Source organism: Salvelinus fontinalis, unplaced genomic scaffold, assembly GCF_029448725.1.
Source record: "Salvelinus fontinalis isolate EN_2023a unplaced genomic scaffold, ASM2944872v1 scaffold_0107, whole genome shotgun sequence".
Classification (NCBI taxonomy): Eukaryota; Metazoa; Chordata; class Actinopteri; order Salmoniformes; family Salmonidae; genus Salvelinus; species Salvelinus fontinalis.
This window is the reverse complement of record NW_026600316.1, coordinates 263,659-286,158: the sequence shown is the minus strand read 5'-3', so window position 1 is coordinate 286,158 and position 22,500 is coordinate 263,659. Positions and strand designations below refer to the sequence as shown.

Here is a 22,500-nt window from a genome sequence, read left to right as displayed (position 1 = left end):
TCGTGTGTTTCAGAGGGAGATTACCAGTTAGATATTGATCGTGTGTTTCAGAGGGAGATTACTCGTAAACTGACGTTCCCTAAACAACCCACCAACCCCTTCCTGGAGATGGTGAAGTTCCTGTTGGAACGCATCGCACCCGTCCACATCGACTCAGAGGCCATCAGGTAAATACATGGTGTGTGTGTGTTGTGTGTGTGTGAAGTTATATCTGTTCAGTGCTCTAGTCAAGCTGCTGAATTAAAGGTTATATAATGTTATGTGATATCTTTTTGCTCTGGTCAAACTGCTCTATAAGAGGTAATATAATGTTATATGTGATATCTCTCTGCTCTATAAGAGGTTATATAATGTTATATGTGATATCTCTCTGCTCTATAAGAGGTTATATAATGTTATATGTGATATCTCTCTGCTCTATAAGAGGTTATATAATGTTATATGTGATATCTCTCTGCTCTATAAGAGGTTATATAATGTTATATGTGATATCTCTCTGCTCTATAAGAGGTTATATAATGGTATATGTGATATCTCTCTGCTCTATAAGAGGTTATATAATGTTATATGTGATATCTCTCTGCTCTATAAGAGGTTATATAATGGTATATGTGATATCTCTCTGCTCTATAAGAGGTTATATAATGTTATATGTGATATCTCTCTGCTCTATAAGAGGTTATATAATGTTATATGTGATATCTCTCTGCTCTATAAGAGGTTATATAATGTTATATGTGATATCTCTCTGCTCTATAAGAGGTTATATAATGTTATATGTGATATCTCTCTGCTCTATAAGAGGTTATATAATGGTATATGTGATATCTCTCTGCTCTATAAGAGGTTATATAATGTTATATGTGATATCTCTCTGCTCTGGTCAAACTGCTCTATAAGAGGTAATATAATGTTATATGTGATATCTCTCTGCTCTATAAGAGGTTATATAATGTTATATGTGATATCTCTCTGCTCTATAAGAGGTAATATAATGTTATATGTGATATCTCTCTGCTCTATAAGAGGTTATATAATGTTATATGTGATATCTCTCTGCTCTATAAGAGGTTATATAATGTTATATGTGATATCTCTCTGCTCTATAAGAGGTTATATAATGTTATATGTGATATCTCTCTGCTCTATAAGAGGTTATATAATGGTATATGTGATATCTCTCTGCTCTATAAGAGGTTATATAATGGTATATGTGATATCTCTCTGCTCTATAAGAGGTTATATAATGTTATATGTGATATCTCTCTGCTCTATAAGAGGTCATATAATGTTATATGTGATATCTCTCTGCTCTATAAGAGGTAATATAATGTTATATGTGATATCTCTCTGCTCTGGTCAAACTGCTCTATAAGAGGTTATATAATGTTATATGTGATATCTCTCTGCTCAGTGCTCTGGTCAAACTGCTGTATAAGAGGTTATATAATGTTATATGTGATATCTCTCTGCTCTATAAGAGGTCATATAATGTTATATGTGATATCTCTCTGCTCTATAAGAGGTTATATAATGTTATATGTGATATCTCTCTGCTCTATAAGAGGTTATATAATGTTATATGTGATATCTCTCTGCTCTATAAGAGGTTATATAATGTTATATGTGATATCTCTCTGCTCTATAAGAGGTCATATAATGTTATATGTGATATCTCTCTGCTCTATAAGAGGTAATATAGTGTTATATGTGATATCTCTCTGCTCTATAAGAGGTTATATAATGTTATATGTGATATCTCTCTGCTCTATAAGAGGTTATATAATGTTATATGTGATATCTCTCTGCTCTATAAGAGGTTATATAATGGTATATGTGATATCTCTCTGCTCTATAAGAGGTTATATAATGGTATATGTGATATCTCTCTGCTCTATAAGAGGTTATATAATGTTATATGTGATATCTCTCTGCTCTGGTCAAACTGCTCTATAAGAGGTTATATAATGTTATATGTGATATCTCTCTGCTCTATAAGAGGTTATATAATGTTATATGTGATATCTCTCTGCTCTATAAGAGGTTATATAATGTTATATGTGATATCTCTCTGCTCTATAAGAGGTAATATAATGTTCTATGTGATATCTCTCTGCTCTATAAGAGGTTATATAATGTTATATGTGATATCTCTCTGCTCTGGTCAAACTGCTCTATAAGAGGTTATATAATGTTATATGTGATATCTCTCTGCTCTATAAGAGGTTATATAATGTTATATGTGATATCTCTCTGCTCTATAAGAGGTTATATAATGTTATATGTGATATCTCTCTGCTCTATAAGAGGTAATATAATGTTATATGTGATATCTCTCTGCTCTATAAGAGGTTATATAATGTTATATGTGATATCTCTCTGCTCTATAAGAGGTTATATAATGTTATGTGATATCTCTCTGCTGTATAAGAGGTTATATAATGTTATATGTGATATCTCTCTGCTCTATAAGAGGTTATATAATGTTATATGTGATATCTCTCTGCTCTATAAGAGGTTATATAATGTTATATGTGATATCTCTCTGCTCTATAAGAGGTTATATAATGTTATATGTGATATCTCTCTGCTCTGTAAGAGGTTATATAATGTTATATGTGATATCTCTCTGCTCTATAAGAGGTTATATAATGTTATATGTGATATCTCTCCGCTCTATAAGAGGTTATATAATGGTATATGTGATATCTCTCTGCTCTATAAGAGGTTATATAATGTTATATGTGATATCTCTCTGCTCTATAAGAGGTTATATAATGTTATATGTGATATCTCTCTGCTCTATAAGAGGTTATATAATGTTATATGTGATATCTCTCTGCTCTATAAGAGGTTATATAATGTTCTATGTGATATCTCTCTGCTCTATAAGAGGTTATATAATGTGATATCTCTCTGCTCAGTGCTCTGGTCAAGCTGCTGAATAAGTCTATTGAGGGGACAGCTGATGATGATGAGGAAGGTGTCACACCAGATACCGCCATCCGCTCTGGACTGGAACTACTGAAGGTATGGATGGAGGATGAGGAGGGAGAGGGAGGGAGAGAGAGGGAGGGAGGGAGAGAGGGGAGGGAGGGAGGGAACGAGGGGAGGGAGAGAGAGGGAGAGAGAGGGAGAGAGGGAGGGAGAGAGGGAGGGGAGGGAGGGGAGAGAGGGAGGAAGGGGACGAGGGGAGAGAGGGAGGGAAAGGAGGGAGGGAGGTGACGAGTGGAGAGGGGGAGGGAGGGGGTGAGGGAACGAGGGGACCGGTGGATGAATGGACAGATTAATAACTTTCCTGTCTTTCTACTCCTGCATCTTCTCCTCCTCCTCTTCTCTCCTTCTCCTTATCTTCTCTTCGTCTCCTCATCTTTTCTCCTTCTCTCCTCCTCCTCTTCCTCTCCTTCTCCTCCTCCTCTCCCTCTCCTCCTCCTCTCCCTCTCCTCCTCCTCTCCCTCTCCTCCTCCTCTCCCTCCTCTCCTCCTCCTCCTCTTCTCTCCTCCTCCTCCCCTCCCTATCCTCCTCCTCTCCTCTCCTCCTCTTCTTCTCCTCCTCTTCTCTCCTCCTCCTCTTCCTCCTCCAGGTTCTGTCCTTCACCCACCCCACAGCGTTCCACTCTGCTGAGACGTATGAGTCTCTTCTTCAGTGTCTGAAGATGGAGGATGACAAGGTGGCGGAGGCAGCCATACAGATCTTCAGGAACACCGGACAGAAAATAGAGACCGAACTACAGCAGATACGATCGTAAGGGAGGGAGGAGGAGGAGGGGAAGGAGGGAGAGGAGGAGGGAGGAGGAGGAGGGGAGGGAGGAGGGAGGGTGGCAAGGTGGCGGAGGCAGCCATACAGATCTTCAGGAACACCGGACAGAAAATAGAGACCGAACTACAGCAGATACGATCGTAAGAGAGGGAGGAGGGAGGAGGGAGGGAGAGGAGGAGGGAGGGGAGGGAGGAGGGAGGAGGAGGCAGACATGGTGGAAGGGGGGATGTAGGGAGGGAGGGAGGGGGAGACTGGGTGGGAGAGGAAGGGAGGAGGGAGGGTGGCAGAGGGAGGGAGGGAGACATGGTGGAAGGGGGATGTAGGGAGGGAGAGAGGGAAGGGGAGACTGGGTGGGAGAGGAAGGGAGGAGGGAGGGTGGCAGAGGGAGGGAGGGAGACATGGTGGAAGGGGGATGTAGAGAGGGAGAGAGGGAGGGGGAGACTGGGTGGGAGAGGAAGGGAGGAGGGAGGGTGGCAGAGGGAGGGAGGGAGACATGGTGGAAGGGGGATGTAGGGAGGGAGAGAGGGAGGGGGAGACTGGGTGGGAGAGGAAGGGAGGGTGGGAGGGAGAGACAAGGTGGAAGGGGGATGTAGGGAGGGAGAGAGGGAGGGGGAGACTGGGTGGGAGAGGAAGGGAGGGTGGGAGGGAGACATGGTGGAAGGGGGATGTAGGGAGGGAGAGAGGGAGAGACAAGGTGGATAATTAATACATGGGGTGAAGGGTCCATTTGGAATTGGGAATACTCCCTGTAGTCAATCTGTTAACCTCCCGTCCTTCCTCCAGTCCTGTAGTCAATCTGTTAACCTCCTGTCCTTCCTCCAGTCCCTGTAGTCGGTCTGTTAACCTCCTGTCCTTCCTCCAGTCCCTGTAGTCAGTCTGTTAACCTCCCGTCCTTCCTCCAGTCCCTGTAGTCAGTCTGTTAACCTCCTGTCCTTCCTCCAGTCCCTGTAGTCAGTCTGTTAACCTCCTGTCCTTCCTCCAGTCCCTGTAGTCAGTCTGTTAACCTCCCGTCCTTCCTCCAGGACCCTGATCCCAGTCTGTTAACCTACTGTCCTTCCTCCAGGACCCTGATCCCAGTCTGTTAACCTCCTGTCCAGCCTCCAGTCCCTGTAGTCAGTCTGTTAACCTCCTGTCCTTCCTCCAGTCCCTGTAGTCAGTCTGTTAACCTCCTGTCCCTCCTCCAGTCCCTGTAGTCAGTCTGTTAACCTCCTGTCCCTCCTCCAGTCCCTGTAGTCAGTCTGTTAACCTCCTGTTCTTCCTCCAGTCCCTGTAGTCAGTCTGTTAACCTCCTGTTCTTCCTCCAGTCCCTGTAGTCAGTCTGTTAACCTCCTGTCCCTCCTCCAGTCCCTGTAGTCAGTCTGTTAACCTCCTGTCCCTCCTCCAGTCCCTGTAGTCGGTCTGTTAACCTCCCGTCCTTCCTCCAGGACCCTGATCCCAGTCTGTTAACCTCCAGTCCCTGTAGTCAGTCTGTTAACCTCCTGTCCCTCCTCCAGTCCCTGTAGTCAGTCTGTTAACCTCCTGTCCCTCCTCCAGTCCCTGTAGTCAGTCTGTTAACCTCCCGTCCTTCCTCCAGTCCCTGTAGTCAGTCTGTTAATCTCCCGTCCTTCCTCCAGTCCCTGTAGTCAGTCTGTTAATCTCCCGTCCTTCCTCCAGTCCCTGATCCCAGTCTGTTAACCTCCCGTCCTTCCTCCAGGACCCTGATCCCAGTCTGTTAACCTCCCGTCCTTCCTCCAGGACCCTGATCCCAGTCTGTTAACCTCCAGTCCCTGTAGTCAGTCTGTTAACCTCCTGTCCTTCCTCCAGTCCCTGTAGTCAGTCTGTTAACCTCCCGTCCTTCCTCCAGGACCCTGATCCCAGTCTGTTAACCTCCCGTCCTTCCTCCAGGACCCTGATCCCAGTCTGTTAACCTCCAGTCCCTGTAGTCAGTCTGTTAACCTCCTGTCCTCCCTCCAGTCCCTGTAGTCAGTCTGTTAACCTCCAGTCCCTGTAGTCAGTCTGTTAACCTCCTGTCCTTCCTCCAGTCCCTGTAGTCAATCTGTTAACCTCCCGTCCTTCCTCCAGTCCCTGTAGTCAGTCTGTTAACCTCCCGTCCTTCCTCCAGTCCCTGTAGTCAATCTGTTAACCTCCTGTCCCTCCTCCAGGACCCTGATCCCAGTCTGTTAACCTCCCGTCCTTCCTCCAGTCCCTGATCCCAGTCTGTTAATCTCCCGTCCCTCCTCTAGGACCCTGATCCCAGTCTGTTAATCTCCCGTCCCTCCTCTAGGACCCTGATCCCAGTCTGTTAACCTCCCGTTCTTCCTCCAGGACCCTGATCCCAGTCTGTTAACCTCCTGTCCCTCCTCCAGTCCCTGTAGTCAGTCTGTTAATCTCCTGTCCTTCCTCCAGTCCCTGTAGTCAGTCTGTTAACCTCCCGTCCTTCCTCCAGGACCCTGATCCCAGTCTGTTAACCTCCTGTCCTTCCTCCAGGACCCTGATCCCAGTCTGTTAACCTCCTGTCCTTCCTCCAGGACCCTGATCCCAGTCCTGCATCAGAAGGCTAAGCGTGGAACCCCCCACCAGGCTAAACAGGCTGTCCACTGTATCCATGCCATCTTCTGTAACAAGGAGGTCCAGCTGGCGCAGATCTTTGAGGTAACACACACACACACACACACACACACACACACACACACACACACACACAGAGTATGGCTGTGTTGTTAGGTGATACTACAGTGCCAATAGAAAGTCTTGTATTTCTTCATATTGTGTTACTAAATACTCTGTGGGTGGAAAAATACACCACTAATATACCTCGATTATTAGATAAGTGTTCACCCTCCCTGAGTCAATACCTGTTAGAAACACCTTTTGGCAGCGATTACAGCTGGGAGTCTTCCTGGGTAAGTCTCTAAGAGTCATTACAGCTGGGAGTCTTCCTGGGTAAGTCTCTAGGAGTCATTACAGCTGGGAGGCTTCCTGGGTAAGTCTCTAAGAGTCATTACAGCTGGGAGTCTTCCTGGGTAAGTCTCTAAGAGTCATTACAGCTGGGAGTCTTCCTGGGTAAGTCTCTAAGAGTGATTACAGCTGGGAGTCTTCCTGGGTAAGTATCTAAGAGTCATTACAGCTGGGAGTCTTCCTGGGTAAGTCTCTAAGAGTCATTACAGCTGGGAGTCTTCTTGGGTAAGTCTCTAAGAGTCATTACAGCTGGGAGTCTTCCTGGGTAAGTCTCTAAGAGTCATTACAGCTGGGAGTCTTCCTGGGTAAGTCTCTAGGAGTCATTACAGCTGGGAGTCTTCCTGGGTAAGTCTCTAAGAGTCATTACAGCTGGGAGTCTTCCTGGGTACGTCTCTAGGAGTCATTACAGCTGGGAGTCTTCCTGGGTAAGTCTCTAGGAGTCATTACAGCTGGGAGTCTTCCTGGGTAAGTATCTAAGAGTCATTACAGCTGGGAGTCTTCTTGGGTAAGTCTCTAGGAGTCATTACAGCTGGGAGTCTTCTTGGGTAAGTCTCTAGGAGTCATTACAGCTGGGAGTCTTCCTGGGTAAGTCTCTAGGAGTCATTACAGCTGGGAGTCTTCCTGGGTAAGTCTCTAGGAGTCATTACAGCTGGGAGTCTTCCTGGGTAAGTATCTAAGAGTCATTACAGCTGGGAGTCTTCTTGGGTAAGTCTCTAGGAGTCATTACAGCTGGGAGTCTTCCTGGGTAAGTCTCTGAGAGTCATTACAGCTGGGAGTCTTCCTGGGTAAGTCTCTAGGAGTCATTACAGCTGGGAGTCTTCTTGGGTAAGTCTCCAAGAGTCATTACAGCTGGGAGTCTTCTTGGGTAAGTCTCTAAGAGTCATTACAGCTGGGAGGCTTCCTGGGTAAGTCTCTAAGAGTCATTACAGCTGGGAGTCTTCTTGGGTAAGTCTCTAAGAGTCATTACAGCTGGGAGGCTTCCTGGGTAAGTCTCTAAGAGTCATTACAGCTGGGAGTCTTCTTAGGTAAGTCTCTAAGAGTCATTACAGCTGAGAGTCTTCTTGGGTAAGTCTCTAAGAGTCATTACAGCTGAGAGTCTTCCTGGGTAAGTCTCTAAGAGCTTTCCACACCTGGATTGTACAGTTTTAACCCATTATTATGTTCATAATTCTTCAAGCTCTGTCAAAATGTTGGAGATCATGGCTAGACAGCCATTTTCAAGTCTTTTCATAGATTTACAAGTAGATTTAAGTCAAAACTGTAACTCGGCCACTCAGGAACATTCACTGTCTTCTTGGTTAGCTACTCCAGTGTATATTTGGCCTTGTGTTTTAGGTTATTGTCCTGCTGAAAGGTAAATTCATCTCCCAGTGTCTGTTGGAAAGCAGACTGACTCAGGTTTTCCTCTAGGATTTTGTCTGTTCTTAGCTCCATCCTGCTTCTTTTCATCCTGAAAAACTCCCCAGTTTTTGCCGATGACAAGCATACACATATCATGATGCAGCCACCGCCATGCTGGAAAATAAGGAGGCAGTTACTCAGTGATGTGTTGTGTTTGATTTGCCCCAAACCCCCTCTCTCGCCTCTCCCCTCCTCTTCCCCCAGCCTCTCCCCTCCTCTCCCCCCCTCTTCCCCCAGCCTCTCCCCTCCTCTCCCCCAGCCTCTCCCCTCCTCTCCCCCAGCCTCTCTCTCGTAGTCTGAACGCTGACGTCCCAGAACAGTTGATAACCCCCTCTCTCCTCTCTCTCTCCTCCTCTCTCTCTCTCCTCTCCCCCAGCCTCTCTCTCGTAGTCTGAACGCTGACGTCCCAGAACAGTTGATAACCCCCTCTCTCCTCCTCTCTCTCTCCTCCTCTCTCTCCTCTCCCCCAGCCTCTCTCTCGTAGTCTGAACGCTGACGTCCCAGAACAGTTGATAACCCCCTCTCTCCTCTCTCTCTCCTCCTCTCTCTCTCTCCTCTCCCCCAGCCTCTCTCTCGTAGTCTGAACGCTGACGTCCCAGAACAGTTGATAACCCCCTCTCTCCTCCTCTCTCTCTCCTCCTCTCTCTCCTCTCCCCCAGCCTCTCTCTCGTAGTCTGAACGCTGACGTCCCAGAACAGTTGATAACCCCCTCTCTCTCTCCTCTCTCTCTCCTCCTCTCTCTCTCCTCTCCCCCAGCCTCTCTCGTAGTCTGAACGCTGACGTCCCAGAACAGTTGATAACCCCCTCTCTCCTCCTCTCTCTCTCCTCCTCTCTCTCTCCTCTCCCCCAGCCTCTCTCTCGTAGTCTGAATGCTGACGTCCCAGAACAGTTGATAACCCCTCTCTCCTCTCTCCTCCTCTCTCTCCTCCTCTCTCTCTCCTCTCCCCCAGCCTCTCTCTCGTAGTCTGAATGCTGACGTCCCAGAACAGTTGATAACCCCTCTTGTTAGTCTGGGTCATATCTCCCTACTGGCTCCAGATCAGTTTGCGTCCCCCATGAAGGCCATCGTGGCCAACTTCATCGTCAAGGACCTGCTCATGAATGACAGGGTGGGTGTTGGGAGCGACGACACACACACACATAAATCCATGTATCTACACACCTATGCTACCAGTCTGTAGAGACATAAATACACACAGTATTGTAAAGAATGTGTCTCCAGTCTGTAGGGAATAAGAATGGGAAGCTGTGGACATCTGATGAGGAAGTCTCTCCTGAGGTGCTGGCTAAGGTAACTGCACTATCTCTCTTCCTCTCTCTGTCCCTCGCTCTCCGCTTCTCTGTCCTTCTCTCTCCCTCGCTCTCCGCCTCTCTCTTTCTGTCCCTCACCCTCCTCTCTCTTTCTGTCCCTCGCCCTCCTCCTCTCTCTTTCTGTCCCTCGCCCTCCTTCTCTCTCTTTCTGTCCCTCGCCCTCCTTCTCTCTCTTTCTGTCCCTCGCCCTCCTTCTCTCTCTTTCTGTCCCTCGCCCTTCTCTCTCTTTCTGTCCCTCGCCCTCCTCCTCTCTCTTTCTGTCCCTCGCCCTCCTCCTCTCTCTTTCTGTCCCTCGCCCTTCTCCACTCTCTTTCTGTCCCTCGCCCTCCTTCTCTCTCTTTCTGTCCCTCGCCCTTCTCCTCTCTCTTCTGTCCCTCGCCCTCCTTCTCTCTCTGTCACTCGCCCTCCTCCTCTCTCTTTCTGTCCCTCGCCCTTCTCCTCTCTCTTTCTGTCCCTCGCCCTTCCCCTCTCTCTTTCTGTCCCTCGCCCTCCTCCTCTCTCTTTCTGTCCCTCGCCCTCCTCCTCTGTCCGTCCCCCTCCCCCTCTTTCCAGGAGTAGAATGCTGATGCTAGTATAACGTGTGATCTCTCTCCTCGCCCTCCTCCTCCCCTCGCCCTCCTCCTCCCCTCGCCCTCCTCCTCCTCTCCGTCTCTCCTCTCCAGGTGCAGGCCATTAAGCTGTTGGTCCGCTGGCTCCTCGGTATGAAGAACAGCCAGTCTAAATCTGCCAACTCCACCCTCCGACTGCTGTCGGCCATGTTGGTCTCAGAGGGAGACCTCACAGAACAGAAGAAGATCAGGTACGTAGAGGTCAGAGTTCAGACTGCTGTCGGCCATGCTGGTCTCAGAGGGAGACCTCACAGAACAGAAGAAGATCAGGTGTTGAAGGTTAGGGATTAGAGGTCGTTAGTTAGCGGTCAGGCTAACTGCATTTTGGGGGATATGTTACAAAATACTCCTTCATGCTCATTACTCACATCTTCCTCCTCTTCCTCCCCTTCCTCCTCTTCCTCCCACTCCTCCTCTTCCTCCTCTTCCTCCCACTCCTCCTCTTCCTCCCCTTCCTCCTCTTCCTCATCTTCCTCCCACTTCTCCTCTTCCTCATCTTCCTCCCCTTCCTCATCTTCCTCATCTTCCTCCCCTTCCTCATCTTCCTCCTCATCTTCCTCCCACTCCTCCTCTTCCTCCCACTCCTCCCCTTCCTCCTCTTCCTCCCACTCCTCCTCTTCCTCCCACTCCTCCTCTTCCTCCCACTCCTCCTCTTCCTCCCCTTCCTCCTCTTCCTCCCACTCCTCCTGCAGTAAGTCAGACATGTCTCGTCTGCGTCTGGCAGCAGGAGGAGCCATCATGAAGCTGGCCCAGGAACCGGTTTACCATGACATCATCACACCAGAACAGTTCCAGCTCTGTGGGCTGGTTATCAACGTAAGAACCGTTTCTATAACAACGTAAAGACTTTAGGAACCGTTTCTATAACAACGTAAAGACTTTAGGAACCGTTTCTATAACAACGTAAAGACTTTAGGAACCGTTTCTATAACAACGTAAAGACTTTAGGAACCGTTTCTATAACAACGTAAAGACTTTATCAACGTAAGAACCGTTTCTATAACAACGTAAAGACTTTAGGAGACGTTTCTGTCAGGGTGGGACTTTAGGAAACGTTTCTTTCGCTGTGGGACTTTAGGAAACGTTTCTGTCGGGGTGGGACTTTAGGAAACGTTTCTGTCAGGGTGGGACTTTAGGAAACGTTTCTGTCACGGTGGGACTTTAGGAAACGTTTCTGTCGCTGTGGGACTTTAGGAGACGTTTCTGTCGCTGTGGGACTTTAGGAAACGTTTCTGTCAGGGTGGGACTTTAGGAAACGTTTCTGTCACGGTGGGACTTTAGGAAACGTTTCTGTCGCTGTGGGACTTTAGAAAACGTTTCTGTCAGGGTGGGACTTTAGGAAACGTTTCTGTCAGGGTGGGACTTTAGGAAACGTTTCTGTTTTCTGTCGTTGTTGTTGTTGATCTGTTCTGTTGTTGTTGTTGTTGATCTGTCGTTGTTGTTGTTGATCTGTCGTTGTTGTTGTTGATCTGTCGTTGTTGTTGTTGATCTGTCGTTGTTGTTGTTGATCTGTTCTGTCGTTGTTGACCTGTTCTGTGGTCTCCTGCAGGATGAGTGTTACCAGGTGCGTCAGATCTTTGCCCAGAAGTTACACCTGGCTCTGGTTAAGCTCCTCCTCCCGTTAGAGTACCTGGCCGTCTTCTCGCTGTGCGCCAAAGACCCGGTCAAGGAGAGGAGGGCCCACGCCAGACAGTGTCTGCTCAAGAACATCAGCATCAGGCGGGAGTTCATCAACAACAACCCCCTGGCCCACGGTTAGTGAACCGGACCGTAACGGCCCACGGTTAGTGAACCGGACCGTAACATAACCCCCTGGCCCACGGTTAGTGAACCGGACCGTAACATAACCCCCTGGCCCACGGTTAGTGAACCGGACCGTAACATAACAACCCCCTGGCCCACGGTTAGTGAACCGGACCGTAACAACCCCCTGACCCACGGTTAGTGAACCGGACCGTAACAACCCCCTGACCCACGGTTAGTGAACCGGACCGTAACATAACAACCCCCTGGCCCACGGTTAGTGAACCGGACCGTAACATAACAACCCCCTGGCCCACGGTTAGTGAACCGGACCGTAACAACTCCCTGGCCCACGGTTAGTGAATCGGACCGTAACATAACAACCCCCTGGCCCACGGTTAGTGAACCGGACCGTAACAACCCCCTGGCCCACGGTTAGTGAACCGGACCGTAACACAACCCCCTGGCCCACGGTTAGTGAACCGGACCGTAACAACCCCCTGGCCCACGGTTAGTGAACCGGACCGTAACATAACAACCCCCTGGCCCACGGTTAGTGAACCGGACCGTAACAACCCCCTGGCCCACGGTTAGTGAACCGGACCGTAACATAACAACCCCCTGGCCCACGGTTAGTGAACCGGACCGTAACAACCCCCTGACCCACGGTTAGTGAACCGGACCGTAACATAACAACCCCCTGGCCCACGGTTAGTGAACCGGACCGTAACACAACCCCCTGGCCCACGGTTAGTGAACCGGACCGTAACAACCCCCTGGCCCACGGTTAGTGAACCGGACCGTAACATAACAACCCCCTGACCCACGGTTAGTGAACCGGACCGTAACATAACCCCCTTGCCCACGGTTAGTGAACCGGACCGTAACATAACAACCCCCTGACCCACGGTTAGTGAACCGGACCGTAACAACCCCCTGACCCACGGTTAGTGAACCGGACCGTAGCATAACCCCCTGGGCCACGGTTAGTGAACCGGACCGTAACATAACCCCCTGGCCCACGGTTAGTGAACCGGACCGTAACAACCCCCTGACCCACGGTTAGTGAACCGGACCGTAACATAACAACCCCCTGACCCACGGTTAGTGAACCGGACCGTAACACAACAACCCCCTGACCCACGGTTAGTGAACCGGACCGTAACATTACAACCCCCTGGCCCACGGTTAGTGAACCGGACCGTAACATTACAACCCCCTGGCCCACGGTTAGTGAACCGGACCGTAACATAACAACCCCCTGACCCACGGTTAGTGAACCGGACCGTAACATAACAACCCCCTGACCCACGGTTAGTGAACCGGACCGTAACATAACAACCCCCTGACCCACGGTTAGTACCCCCTGACCCACGGTTAGTGAACCGGACCGTAACATAACAACCCCCTGACCCACGGTTAGTGAACCGGACCGTAACAACCCCCTGACCCACGGTTAGTGAACCGGACCGTAACAACCCCCTGACCCACGGTTAGTGAACCGGACTGTAACATACGACTCAACCACACTGTTAATATATCTCCCCTCACCCCTCTCCTCCTCTCCTCCCTCCTCCCCCCTCTCCCCTCCACCCTCCATCTCTCCTCCACCCTCTCCCCTCCTCTCCTCCCCCCTCTCCCCTTCACCCTCCGTCTCTCCTCTCCCCTCCTCCTCCTCCTCCTCCTCCTCTCCTCCCTCCTCCCCCCTCTCCCCTTCACCCTCCGTCTCTCCTCCCCCCTCTCCCCTCCTCTCCTCCCTCCTCCCCCCTCTCCCCTTCACCCTCCGTCTCTCCTCCACCCTCTCCCCTCACCCCTCTCCTCCTCCTCCTCTCCTCCCTCCTCCCCCCTCTCCCCTCCACCCTCCGTCTCTCCTCCACCCTCTCCCCTCCTCTCCTCCTCCTCCTCCTCCTCTCCTCCCTCCTCTCCCCTTCACCCTCCGTCTCTCCTCCACCCTCTCCCCTCCTCTCCTCCTCCTCCTCCTCCTCTCCTCCCTCCTCTCCCCTTCACCCTCCGTCTCTCCTCCACCTCCTCTCCTCCCTCCTCCCCCTTCTCCCCTTCACCCTCCGTCTCTCCTCCACCCTCTCCCCTCCTCTCCTCCTCCTCCTCTCCTGTCCCCTCTCCCCTTCACCCTCCGTCTCTCCTCCACCCTCTCTCCTCCTCCTCCTCTCCTCCCTCCTCCCCCTTCTCCCCTTCACCCTCCGTCTCTCCTCCACCCTCTCCCCTCCTCTCCTCCTCCTCCTCTCCTCCCCCCTCTCCCCTTCACCCTCCGTCTCTCCTCCACCCTCTCCCCTCCTCTCCTCCTCCTCCTCTCCTCCCTCCTCCCCCCTCTCCCCTTCACCCTCCGTCTCTCCTCCACCCTCCCCCCTCCTCTCCTCCCTCCTCCCCCCTCTCCCCTTCACCCTCCGTCTCTCCTCCACCCTCTCCCCTCCTCTCCTCCCTCCTCCCCCCTCTCCCCTTCACCCTCCGTCTCTCCTCCACCCTCTCCCCTCCTTGTCCCCTCCTCTCCCCCTTCCCCCTCTCCCTCTATAGATAAGATGGTGTCTCTCCTACCAGAGTACGTGGTTCCTTATATGATCCACCTGTTGGCTCATGACCCAGACTTCACCAAGCCACAGGACTTTGAACAGCTCCGAGACCTCAAGGAGTGAGTACACACACACACACACACACACACACACACACACACACACACACACACACACACACACTGTCACACACACACACTGTCACATACACACACACACACATACACACTGTCACACACACACATACACACTGTAACACACACAGACACACGCACACACACATGAACGAACATAACCTCTCCTCTTCATCTCTCCTAAATCAGACAGTACATGGCCTCTCCTCTTCATCTCTCCTAAATCAGACAGTACATGGCCTCTCCTCTCCATCTCTCCTAAATCAGACAGTACATGGCCTCTCCTCTTCATCTCTCCTAAATCAGACAGTACATGGCCCCTCCTCTTCATCTCTCCTAAATCAGACAGTACATGGCCTCTCCTCTTCATCTCTCCTAAACCAGACAGTACATGGCCTCTCCTCTTCATCTCTCCTAAACCAGACAGTACATGGCCTCTCCTCTTCATCTCTCCTAAATCAGACAGTACATAGCCTCTCCTCTTCATCTCTCCTAAACCAGACAGTACATAGCCTCTCCTCTTCATCTCTCCTAAATCAGACAGTACATAGCCTCTCCTCTTCATCGCTCCTAAATCAGACAGTACATAGCCTCTCCTCTTCATCTCTCCTAAATCAGACCTACACATACGAACACACAGTTTGAGTATTCCTGATTGTGTGTGTGTGTGTGTGTGTGTGTGTGTGTGTGTGTGTGTGTAGGTGTCTGTGGTTCATGCTGGAGGTGTTGATGGTGCAGAATGAGAACAACAGTCACGCCTTCCTGAGGAAGATGGTGGAGAACATCAAACAGACCAAGGACGCACAGTGTCCTGACGACCCCAAGGCTAACGAGGTACACACACAGTGTCCTGACGACCCCAAGGCTAACGAGGTACACACACAGTGTCCTGACGACCCCAAGGCTAACGAGGTACACACAGTGTCCTGACGATCCTAAGGCTAACGAGGTACACACAGTGTCCTGACGACCCCAAGGCTAACGAGGTACACACACACACACAGTGTCCTGACGACCCTAAGGCTAACGAGGTACACACAGTGTCCTGACGACCCCAAGGCTAACGAGGTACACACAGTGTCCTGACGACCTTAAGGCTAACGAGGTACGCACAGTGTCCTGACGACCCTAAGGCTAACGAGGTACACACAGTGTCCTGACGACCCCAAGGCTAACGAGGTACACACACACACACAGTGTCCTAACGACCCTAAGGCTAACGAGGTACACACAGTGTCCTAACGACCCTAAGGCTAACGAGGTACACACAGTGTCCTGACGACCCTAAGGCTAACGAGGTACACAGTGTCCTGACGACCCTAAGGCTAACGAGGTACACACAGTGTCCTGACGACCCTAAGGCTAACGAGGTACACACAGTGTCCTGACGACCCCAAGGCTAACGAGGTACACACAGTGTCCTGACGATCCTAAGGCTAACGAGGTACACACAGTGTCCTGACGACCCTGAGGCTAACGAGGTACGCACAGTGTCCTGACGACCCTAAGGCTAACGAGGTACACACAGTGTCCTGACGACCCTAAGGCTAACGAGGTACACACAGTGTCCTGACGACCCCAAGGCTAACGAGGTACACACAGTGTCCTGACGATCCTAAGGCTAACGAGGTACACACAGTGTCCTGACGATCCTAAGGCTAACGAGGTACACACAGTGTCCTGACGACCCTGAGGCTAACGAGGTACGCACAGTGTTAAAGGCCCATTCTGCCAGTATGTTAACCATCGTGACTAAAGGCCCATTCAGCCAGTATGTTAACCATCGTGACTAAAGGCCCATTCAGCCAGTATGTTAACCATCGTGACTAAAGGCCCCATTCTGCCAGTATGTTAACCATCGTGACTAAAGGCCCCATTCAGCCAGTATGTTAACCATCGTGACTAAAGGCCCCATTCAGCCAGTATGTTAACCATCGTGACTAAAGGCCCCATTCAGCCAGTATGTTAACCATCGTGACTAAAGGCCCCATTCAGCCAGTATGTTAACCATCGTGACTAAAGGTCCATTCAGCCAGTATGTTAACCATCGTGACTAAAGGCCCATTCAGCCAGTATGTTAACCATCGTGACTAAAGGCCCCATTCAGCCAGTATGTTAAAGGCCCATTCAGCCAGTATGTTAACCATCGTGACTAAAGGGCCCATTCAGCCAGTATGTTAAAGGCCCCATTCAGCCAGTATGTTAACCATCGTGACTAAAGGGCCCATTCAGCCAGTATGTTAACCATCGTGACTAAAGGCCCCATTCAGCCAGTATGTTAACCATCGTGACTAAAGGCCCCATTCAGCCAGAATGTTAAAGGCCCATTCAGCCAGTATGTTAACCATCGTGACTAAAGGGCCCATTCAGCCAGTATGTTAAAGGCCCATTCAGCCAGTATGTTAAAGGCCCCATTCAGCCAGTATGTTAAAGGCCCCATTCAGCCAGTATGTTAAAGGCCCATTCTGCCAGTATGTTAACCATCGTGACTAAAGGCCCCATTCTGCCAGTATGTTAACCATCGTGACTAAAGGCCCCATTCAGCCAGTATGTTAAAGGCCCATTCTGCCAGTATGTTAAAGGCCCATTCTGCCGTTATGTTAACCATCGTGACTAAAGGCCCATTCAGCCAGTATGTTAACCATCGTGACTAAAGGCCCCATTCAGCCAGTATGTTAACCATCGTGACTAAAGGCCCATTCTGCCAGTATGTTAAAGGCCCATTCTGCCAGTATGTTAAAGGCCCATTCTGCCAGTATGTTAAAGCCCCATTCAGCCAGTATGTTAACCATCGTGACTAAAGGTCCATTCAGCCAGTATGTTAACCATCGTGACTAAAGGCCCCATTCAGCCAGTATGTTAAAGGTCCATTCAGCCAGTATGTTAACCATCGTGACTAAAGGCCCATTCTGCCAGTCTGTTAAAGGTCCATTCAGCCAGTATGTTAAAGGCCCCATTCAGCCAGTATGTTAACCATCGTGACTAAAGGCCCATTCAGCCAGTATGTTAACCATCGTGACTAAAGGTCCATTCAGCCAGTATGTTAACCATCGTGACTAAAGGTCCATTCAGCCAGTATGTTAACCATCGTGACTAAAGGTCCATTCAGCCAGTATGTTAACCATCGTGACTAAAGGCCCCATTCAGCCAGTATGTTAACCATCGTGACTAAAGGCCCCATTCTGCCAGTATGTTAACCATCGTGACTAAAGGCCCATTCTGCCAGTATGTTAACCATCGTGACTAAAGGCCCATTCAGCCAGTATGTTAACCATCGTGACTAAAGGCCCATTCAGCCAGTATGTTAACCATCGTGACTAAAGGCCCATTCTGCCAGTATGTTAACCATCGTGACTAAAGGCCCATTCTGCCAGTATGTTAACCATCGTGACTAAAGGCCCCATTCAGCCAGTATGTTAACCATCGTGACTAAAGGCCCATTCTGCCAGTATGTTAACCATCGTGACTAAAGGTCCATTCAGCCAGTATGTTAACCATCGTGACTAAAGGCCCCATTCAGACAGTATGTTAACCATCGTGACTAAAGGCCCATTCTGCCAGTATGTTAAAGGCCCATTCAGCCAGTATGTTAACCATCGTGACTAAAGGCCCCATTCAGCCAGTATGTTAACCATCGTGACTAAAGGCCCATTCTGCCAGTATGTTAAAGGCCCATTCAGCCAGTATGTTAACCATCGTGACTAAAGACCCCATTCAGCCAGTATGTTAACCATCGTGACTAAAGGCCCATTCTGCCAGTATGTTAACCATCGTGACTAAAGGCCCCATTCAGCCAGTATGTTAACCATCGTGACTAAAGGCCCCATTCTGCCAGTATGTTAAAGGCCCATTCAGCCAGTATGTTAAAGGCCCATTCAGCCAGTATGTTAAAGGCCCATTCAGCCAGTATGTTAACCATCGTGACTAAAGGCCCATTCAGCCAGTATGTTAACCATCGTGACTAAAGGTCCATTCAGCCAGTATGTTAACCATCGTGACTAAAGGCCCATTCTGCCAGTATGTTAAAGGACCATTCAGCCAGTATGTTAACCATCGTGACTAAAGGCCCCATTCAGCCAGTATGTTAACCATCGTGACTAAAGGCCCCATTCAGCCAGTATGTTAACCATCGTGACTAAAGGCCCCATTCAGCCAGTATGTTAACCATCGTGACTAAAGGCCCATTCTGCCAGTATGTTAACCATCGTGACTAAAGGCCCCATTCTGCCAGTATGTTAACCATCGTGACTAAAGGCCCATTCAGCCAGTATGTTAACCATCGTGACTAAAGGTCCATTCAGCCAGTATGTTAACCATCGTGACTAAAGGCCCATTCTGCCAGTATGTTAAAGGACCATTCAGCCAGTATGTTAACCATCGTGACTAAAGGCCCCATTCAGCCAGTATGTTAACCATCGTGACTAAAGGCCCCATTCAGCCAGTATGTTAACCATCGTGACTAAAGGCCCCATTCAGCCAGTATGTTAACCATCGTGACTAAAGGCCCATTCTGCCAGTATGTTAACCATCGTGACTAAAGGCCCCATTCTGCCAGTATGTTAACCATCGTGACTAAAGGCCCCATTCAGCCAGTATGTTAAAGGCCCCATTCAGCCAGTATGTTAAAGGCCCATTCAGCCAGTATGTTAACCATCGTGACTAAAGGCCCATTCAGCCAGTATGTTAAAGGCCCATTCAGCCAGTATGTTAAAGGCCCATTCAGCCAGTATGTTAACCATCGTGACTAAAGGTCCATTCAGCCAGTATGTTAAAGGCCCATTCAGCCAGTATGTTAACCATCGTGACTAAAGGCCCATTCAGCCAGTATGTTAACCATCGTGACTAAAGGCCCATTCTGCCAGTATGTTAAAGGCCCATTCAGCCAGTATGTTAACCATCGTGACTAAAGGCCCATTCAGCCAGTATGTTAACCATCGTGACTAAAGGCCCCATTCAGCCAGTATGTTAAAGGCCCATTCAGCCAGTATGTTAAAGGCCCCATTCAGCCAGTATGTTAACCATCGTGACTAAAGGCCCATTCAGCCAGTATGTTAAAGGCCCCATTCAGCCAGTATGTTAAAGGGCCATTCAGCCAGTATGTTAACCATCGTGACTAAAGGCCCCATTCAGCCAGTATGTTAACCATCGTGACTAAAGGCCCATTCAACCAGTATGTTAAAGGCCCATTCAGCCAGTATGTTAACCATCGTGACTAAAGTCCCATTCTGCCAGTATGTTAAAGGCCCATTCAGCCAGTATGTTAACCATCGTGACTAAAGGCCCCATTCAGCCAGTATGTTAACCATCGTGACTAAAGGCCCCATTCAGCCAGTATGTTAAAGGGCCATTCAGCCAGTATGTTAACCATCGTGACTAAAGGTCCATTCAGCCAGTATGTTAAAGGGCCATTCAGCCAGTATGTTAACCATCGTGACTAAAGGCCCATTCAGCCAGTATGTTAAAGGCCCATTCAGCCAGTATGTTAACCATCGTGACTAAAGGCCCATTCAGCCAGTATGTTAACCATCGTGACTAAAGGCCCCATTCAGCCAGTATGTTAACCATCGTGACTAAAGGTCCATTCAGCCAGTATGTTAAAGGCCCCATTCAGCCAGTATGTTAAAGGCCCATTCTGCCAGTATGTTAACCATCGTGACTAAAGGCCCCATTCAGCCAGTATGTTAACCATCGTGACTAAAGGCCCATTCAACCAGTATGTTAAAGGCCCATTCAGCCAGTATGTTAACCATCGTGACTAAAGTCCCATTCTGCCAGTATGTTAAAGGCCCATTCAGCCAGTATGTTAACCATCGTGACTAAAGGCCCCATTCAGCCAGTATGTTAACCATCGTGACTAAAGGCCCCATTCAGCCAGTATGTTAACCATCGTGACTAAAGGCCCATTCTGCCAGTATGTTAAAGCCCCATTCAGCCAGTATGTTAACCATCGTGACTAAAGGCCCCATTCAGCCAGTATGTTAACCATCGTGACTAAAGGCCCATTCAACCAGTATGTTAAAGGCCCATTCAGCCAGTATGTTAAAGGCCCATTCAGCCAGTATGTTAAAGGCCCATTCAGCCAGTATGTTAAAGGCCCATTCAGCCAGTATGTTAAAGGCCCATTCAGCCAGTATGTTAAAGGCCCATTCAGCCAGTATGTTAAAGGCCCCATTCAGCCAGTATGTTAAAGCCCCATTCAGCCAGTATGTTAACCATCGTGACTAAAGGCCCCATTCAGCCAGTATGTTAACCATCGTGACTAAAGGCCCCATTCAGCCAGTATGTTAACCATCGTGACTAAAGGCCCATTCTGCCAGTATGTTAACCATCGTGACTAAAGGCCCATTCAGCCAGTATGTTAACCATCGTGACTAAAGGCCCCATTCAGCCAGTATGTTAACCATCGTGACTAAAGGCCCCATTCAGCCAGTATGTTAAAGGGCCATTCAGCCAGTATGTTAACCATCGTGACTAAAGGTCCATTCAGCCAGTATGTTAAAGGGCCATTCAGCCAGTATGTTAACCATCGTGACTAAAGGCCCATTCAGCCAGTATGTTAAAGGCCCATTCAGCCAGTATGTTAACCATCGTGACTAAAGGCCCATTCAGCCAGTATGTTAACCATCGTGACTAAAGGCCCCATTCAGCCAGTATGTTAACCATCGTGACTAAAGGTCCATTCAGCCAGTATGTTAAAGGCCCCATTCAGCCAGTATGTTAAAGGCCCATTCTGCCAGTATGTTAACCATCGTGACTAAAGGCCCCATTCAGCCAGTATGTTAACCATCGTGACTAAAGGCCCATTCAACCAGTATGTTAAAGGCCCATTCAGCCAGTATGTTAACCATCGTGACTAAAGTCCCATTCTGCCAGTATGTTAAAGGCCCATTCAGCCAGTATGTTAACCATCGTGACTAAAGGCCCCATTCAGCCAGTATGTTAACCATCGTGACTAAAGGCCCCATTCAGCCAGTATGTTAACCATCGTGACTAAAGGCCCATTCTGCCAGTATGTTAAAGCCCCATTCAGCCAGTATGTTAACCATCGTGACTAAAGGCCCCATTCAGCCAGTATGTTAACCATCGTGACTAAAGGCCCATTCAACCAGTATGTTAAAGGCCCATTCAGCCAGTATGTTAAAGGCCCATTCAGCCAGTATGTTAAAGGCCCATTCAGCCAGTATGTTAAAGGCCCATTCAGCCAGTATGTTAAAGGCCCATTCAGCCAGTATGTTAAAGGCCCCATTCAGCCAGTATGTTAAAGCCCCATTCAGCCAGTATGTTAACCATCGTGACTAAAGGCCCCATTCAGCCAGTATGTTAACCATCGTGACTAAAGGCCCATTCAGCCAGTATGTTAACCATCGTGACTAAAGGCCCATTCTGCCAGTATGTTAACCATCGTGACTAAAGGTCCATTCAGCCAGTATGTTAAAGCCCCATTCTGCCAGTATGTTAAAGGCCCATTCTGCCAGTATGTTAACCATCGTGACTAAAGGCCCCATTCAGCCAGTATGTTAAAGGCCCATTCTGCCAGTATGTTAAAGGCCCATTCTGCCAGTATGTTAAAGGCCCATTCTGCCAGTATGTTAACCATCGTGACTAAAGGCCCATTCAGCCAGTATGTTAACCATCGTGACTAAAGGCCCATTCAGCCAGTATGTTAACCATCGTGACTAAAGGTCCATTCAGCCAGTATGTTAAAGGGCCATTCAGCCAGTATGTTAAAGGGCCATTCAGCCAGTATGTTAACCATCGTGACTAAAGGCCCATTCTGCCAGTATGTTAACCATCGTGACTAAAGGCCCCATTCAGCCAGTATGTTAACCATCGTGACTAAAGGCCCATTCAGCCAGTATGTTAAAGGCCCATTCAGCCAGTATGTTAAAGCCCCATTCTGCCAGTATGTTAACCATCGTGACTAAAGGCCCATTATGCCAGTATGTTAAAGCCCCATTCAGCCAGTATGTTAAAGGCCCCATTCAGCCAGTATGTTAACCATCGTGACTAAAGGCCCATTCAGCCAGTATGTTAACCATCGTGACTAAAGGCCCATTCTGCCAGTATGTTAACCATCGTGAC

General features: G+C 49.0%; 1 protein-coding gene and 1 long non-coding RNA gene across 2 annotated transcripts in view; both read left to right on the top strand.

Moving 5' to 3' along the window:
• LOC129843299 (sister chromatid cohesion protein PDS5 homolog A-like) overlaps positions 1-22,500 on the top strand; it is a 93,066-nt gene that overhangs the window by 62,279 nt on the left and 8,287 nt on the right. Inside the window, exons 17-27 of the mRNA XM_055911926.1 lie at positions 52-167; positions 2,925-3,030; positions 3,584-3,744; positions 6,267-6,390; positions 9,048-9,206; positions 9,320-9,388; positions 10,071-10,207; positions 10,709-10,832; positions 11,566-11,770; positions 14,289-14,403; positions 15,120-15,252. Coding sequence (XP_055767901.1) covers positions 52-167; positions 2,925-3,030; positions 3,584-3,744; positions 6,267-6,390; positions 9,048-9,206; positions 9,320-9,388; positions 10,071-10,207; positions 10,709-10,832; positions 11,566-11,770; positions 14,289-14,403; positions 15,120-15,252 — 1,449 coding nt within the window. The remainder of the gene's footprint in view (positions 1-51; positions 168-2,924; positions 3,031-3,583; positions 3,745-6,266; positions 6,391-9,047; positions 9,207-9,319; positions 9,389-10,070; positions 10,208-10,708; positions 10,833-11,565; positions 11,771-14,288; positions 14,404-15,119; positions 15,253-22,500) is intronic.
• On the top strand, positions 176-2,918 carry LOC129843301 (uncharacterized). The gene is made up of 6 exons (XR_008757808.1): positions 176-510; positions 553-804; positions 847-986; positions 1,029-1,154; positions 1,239-2,393; positions 2,476-2,918. It is a non-coding gene; the product is annotated as an uncharacterized LOC129843301 (long non-coding RNA).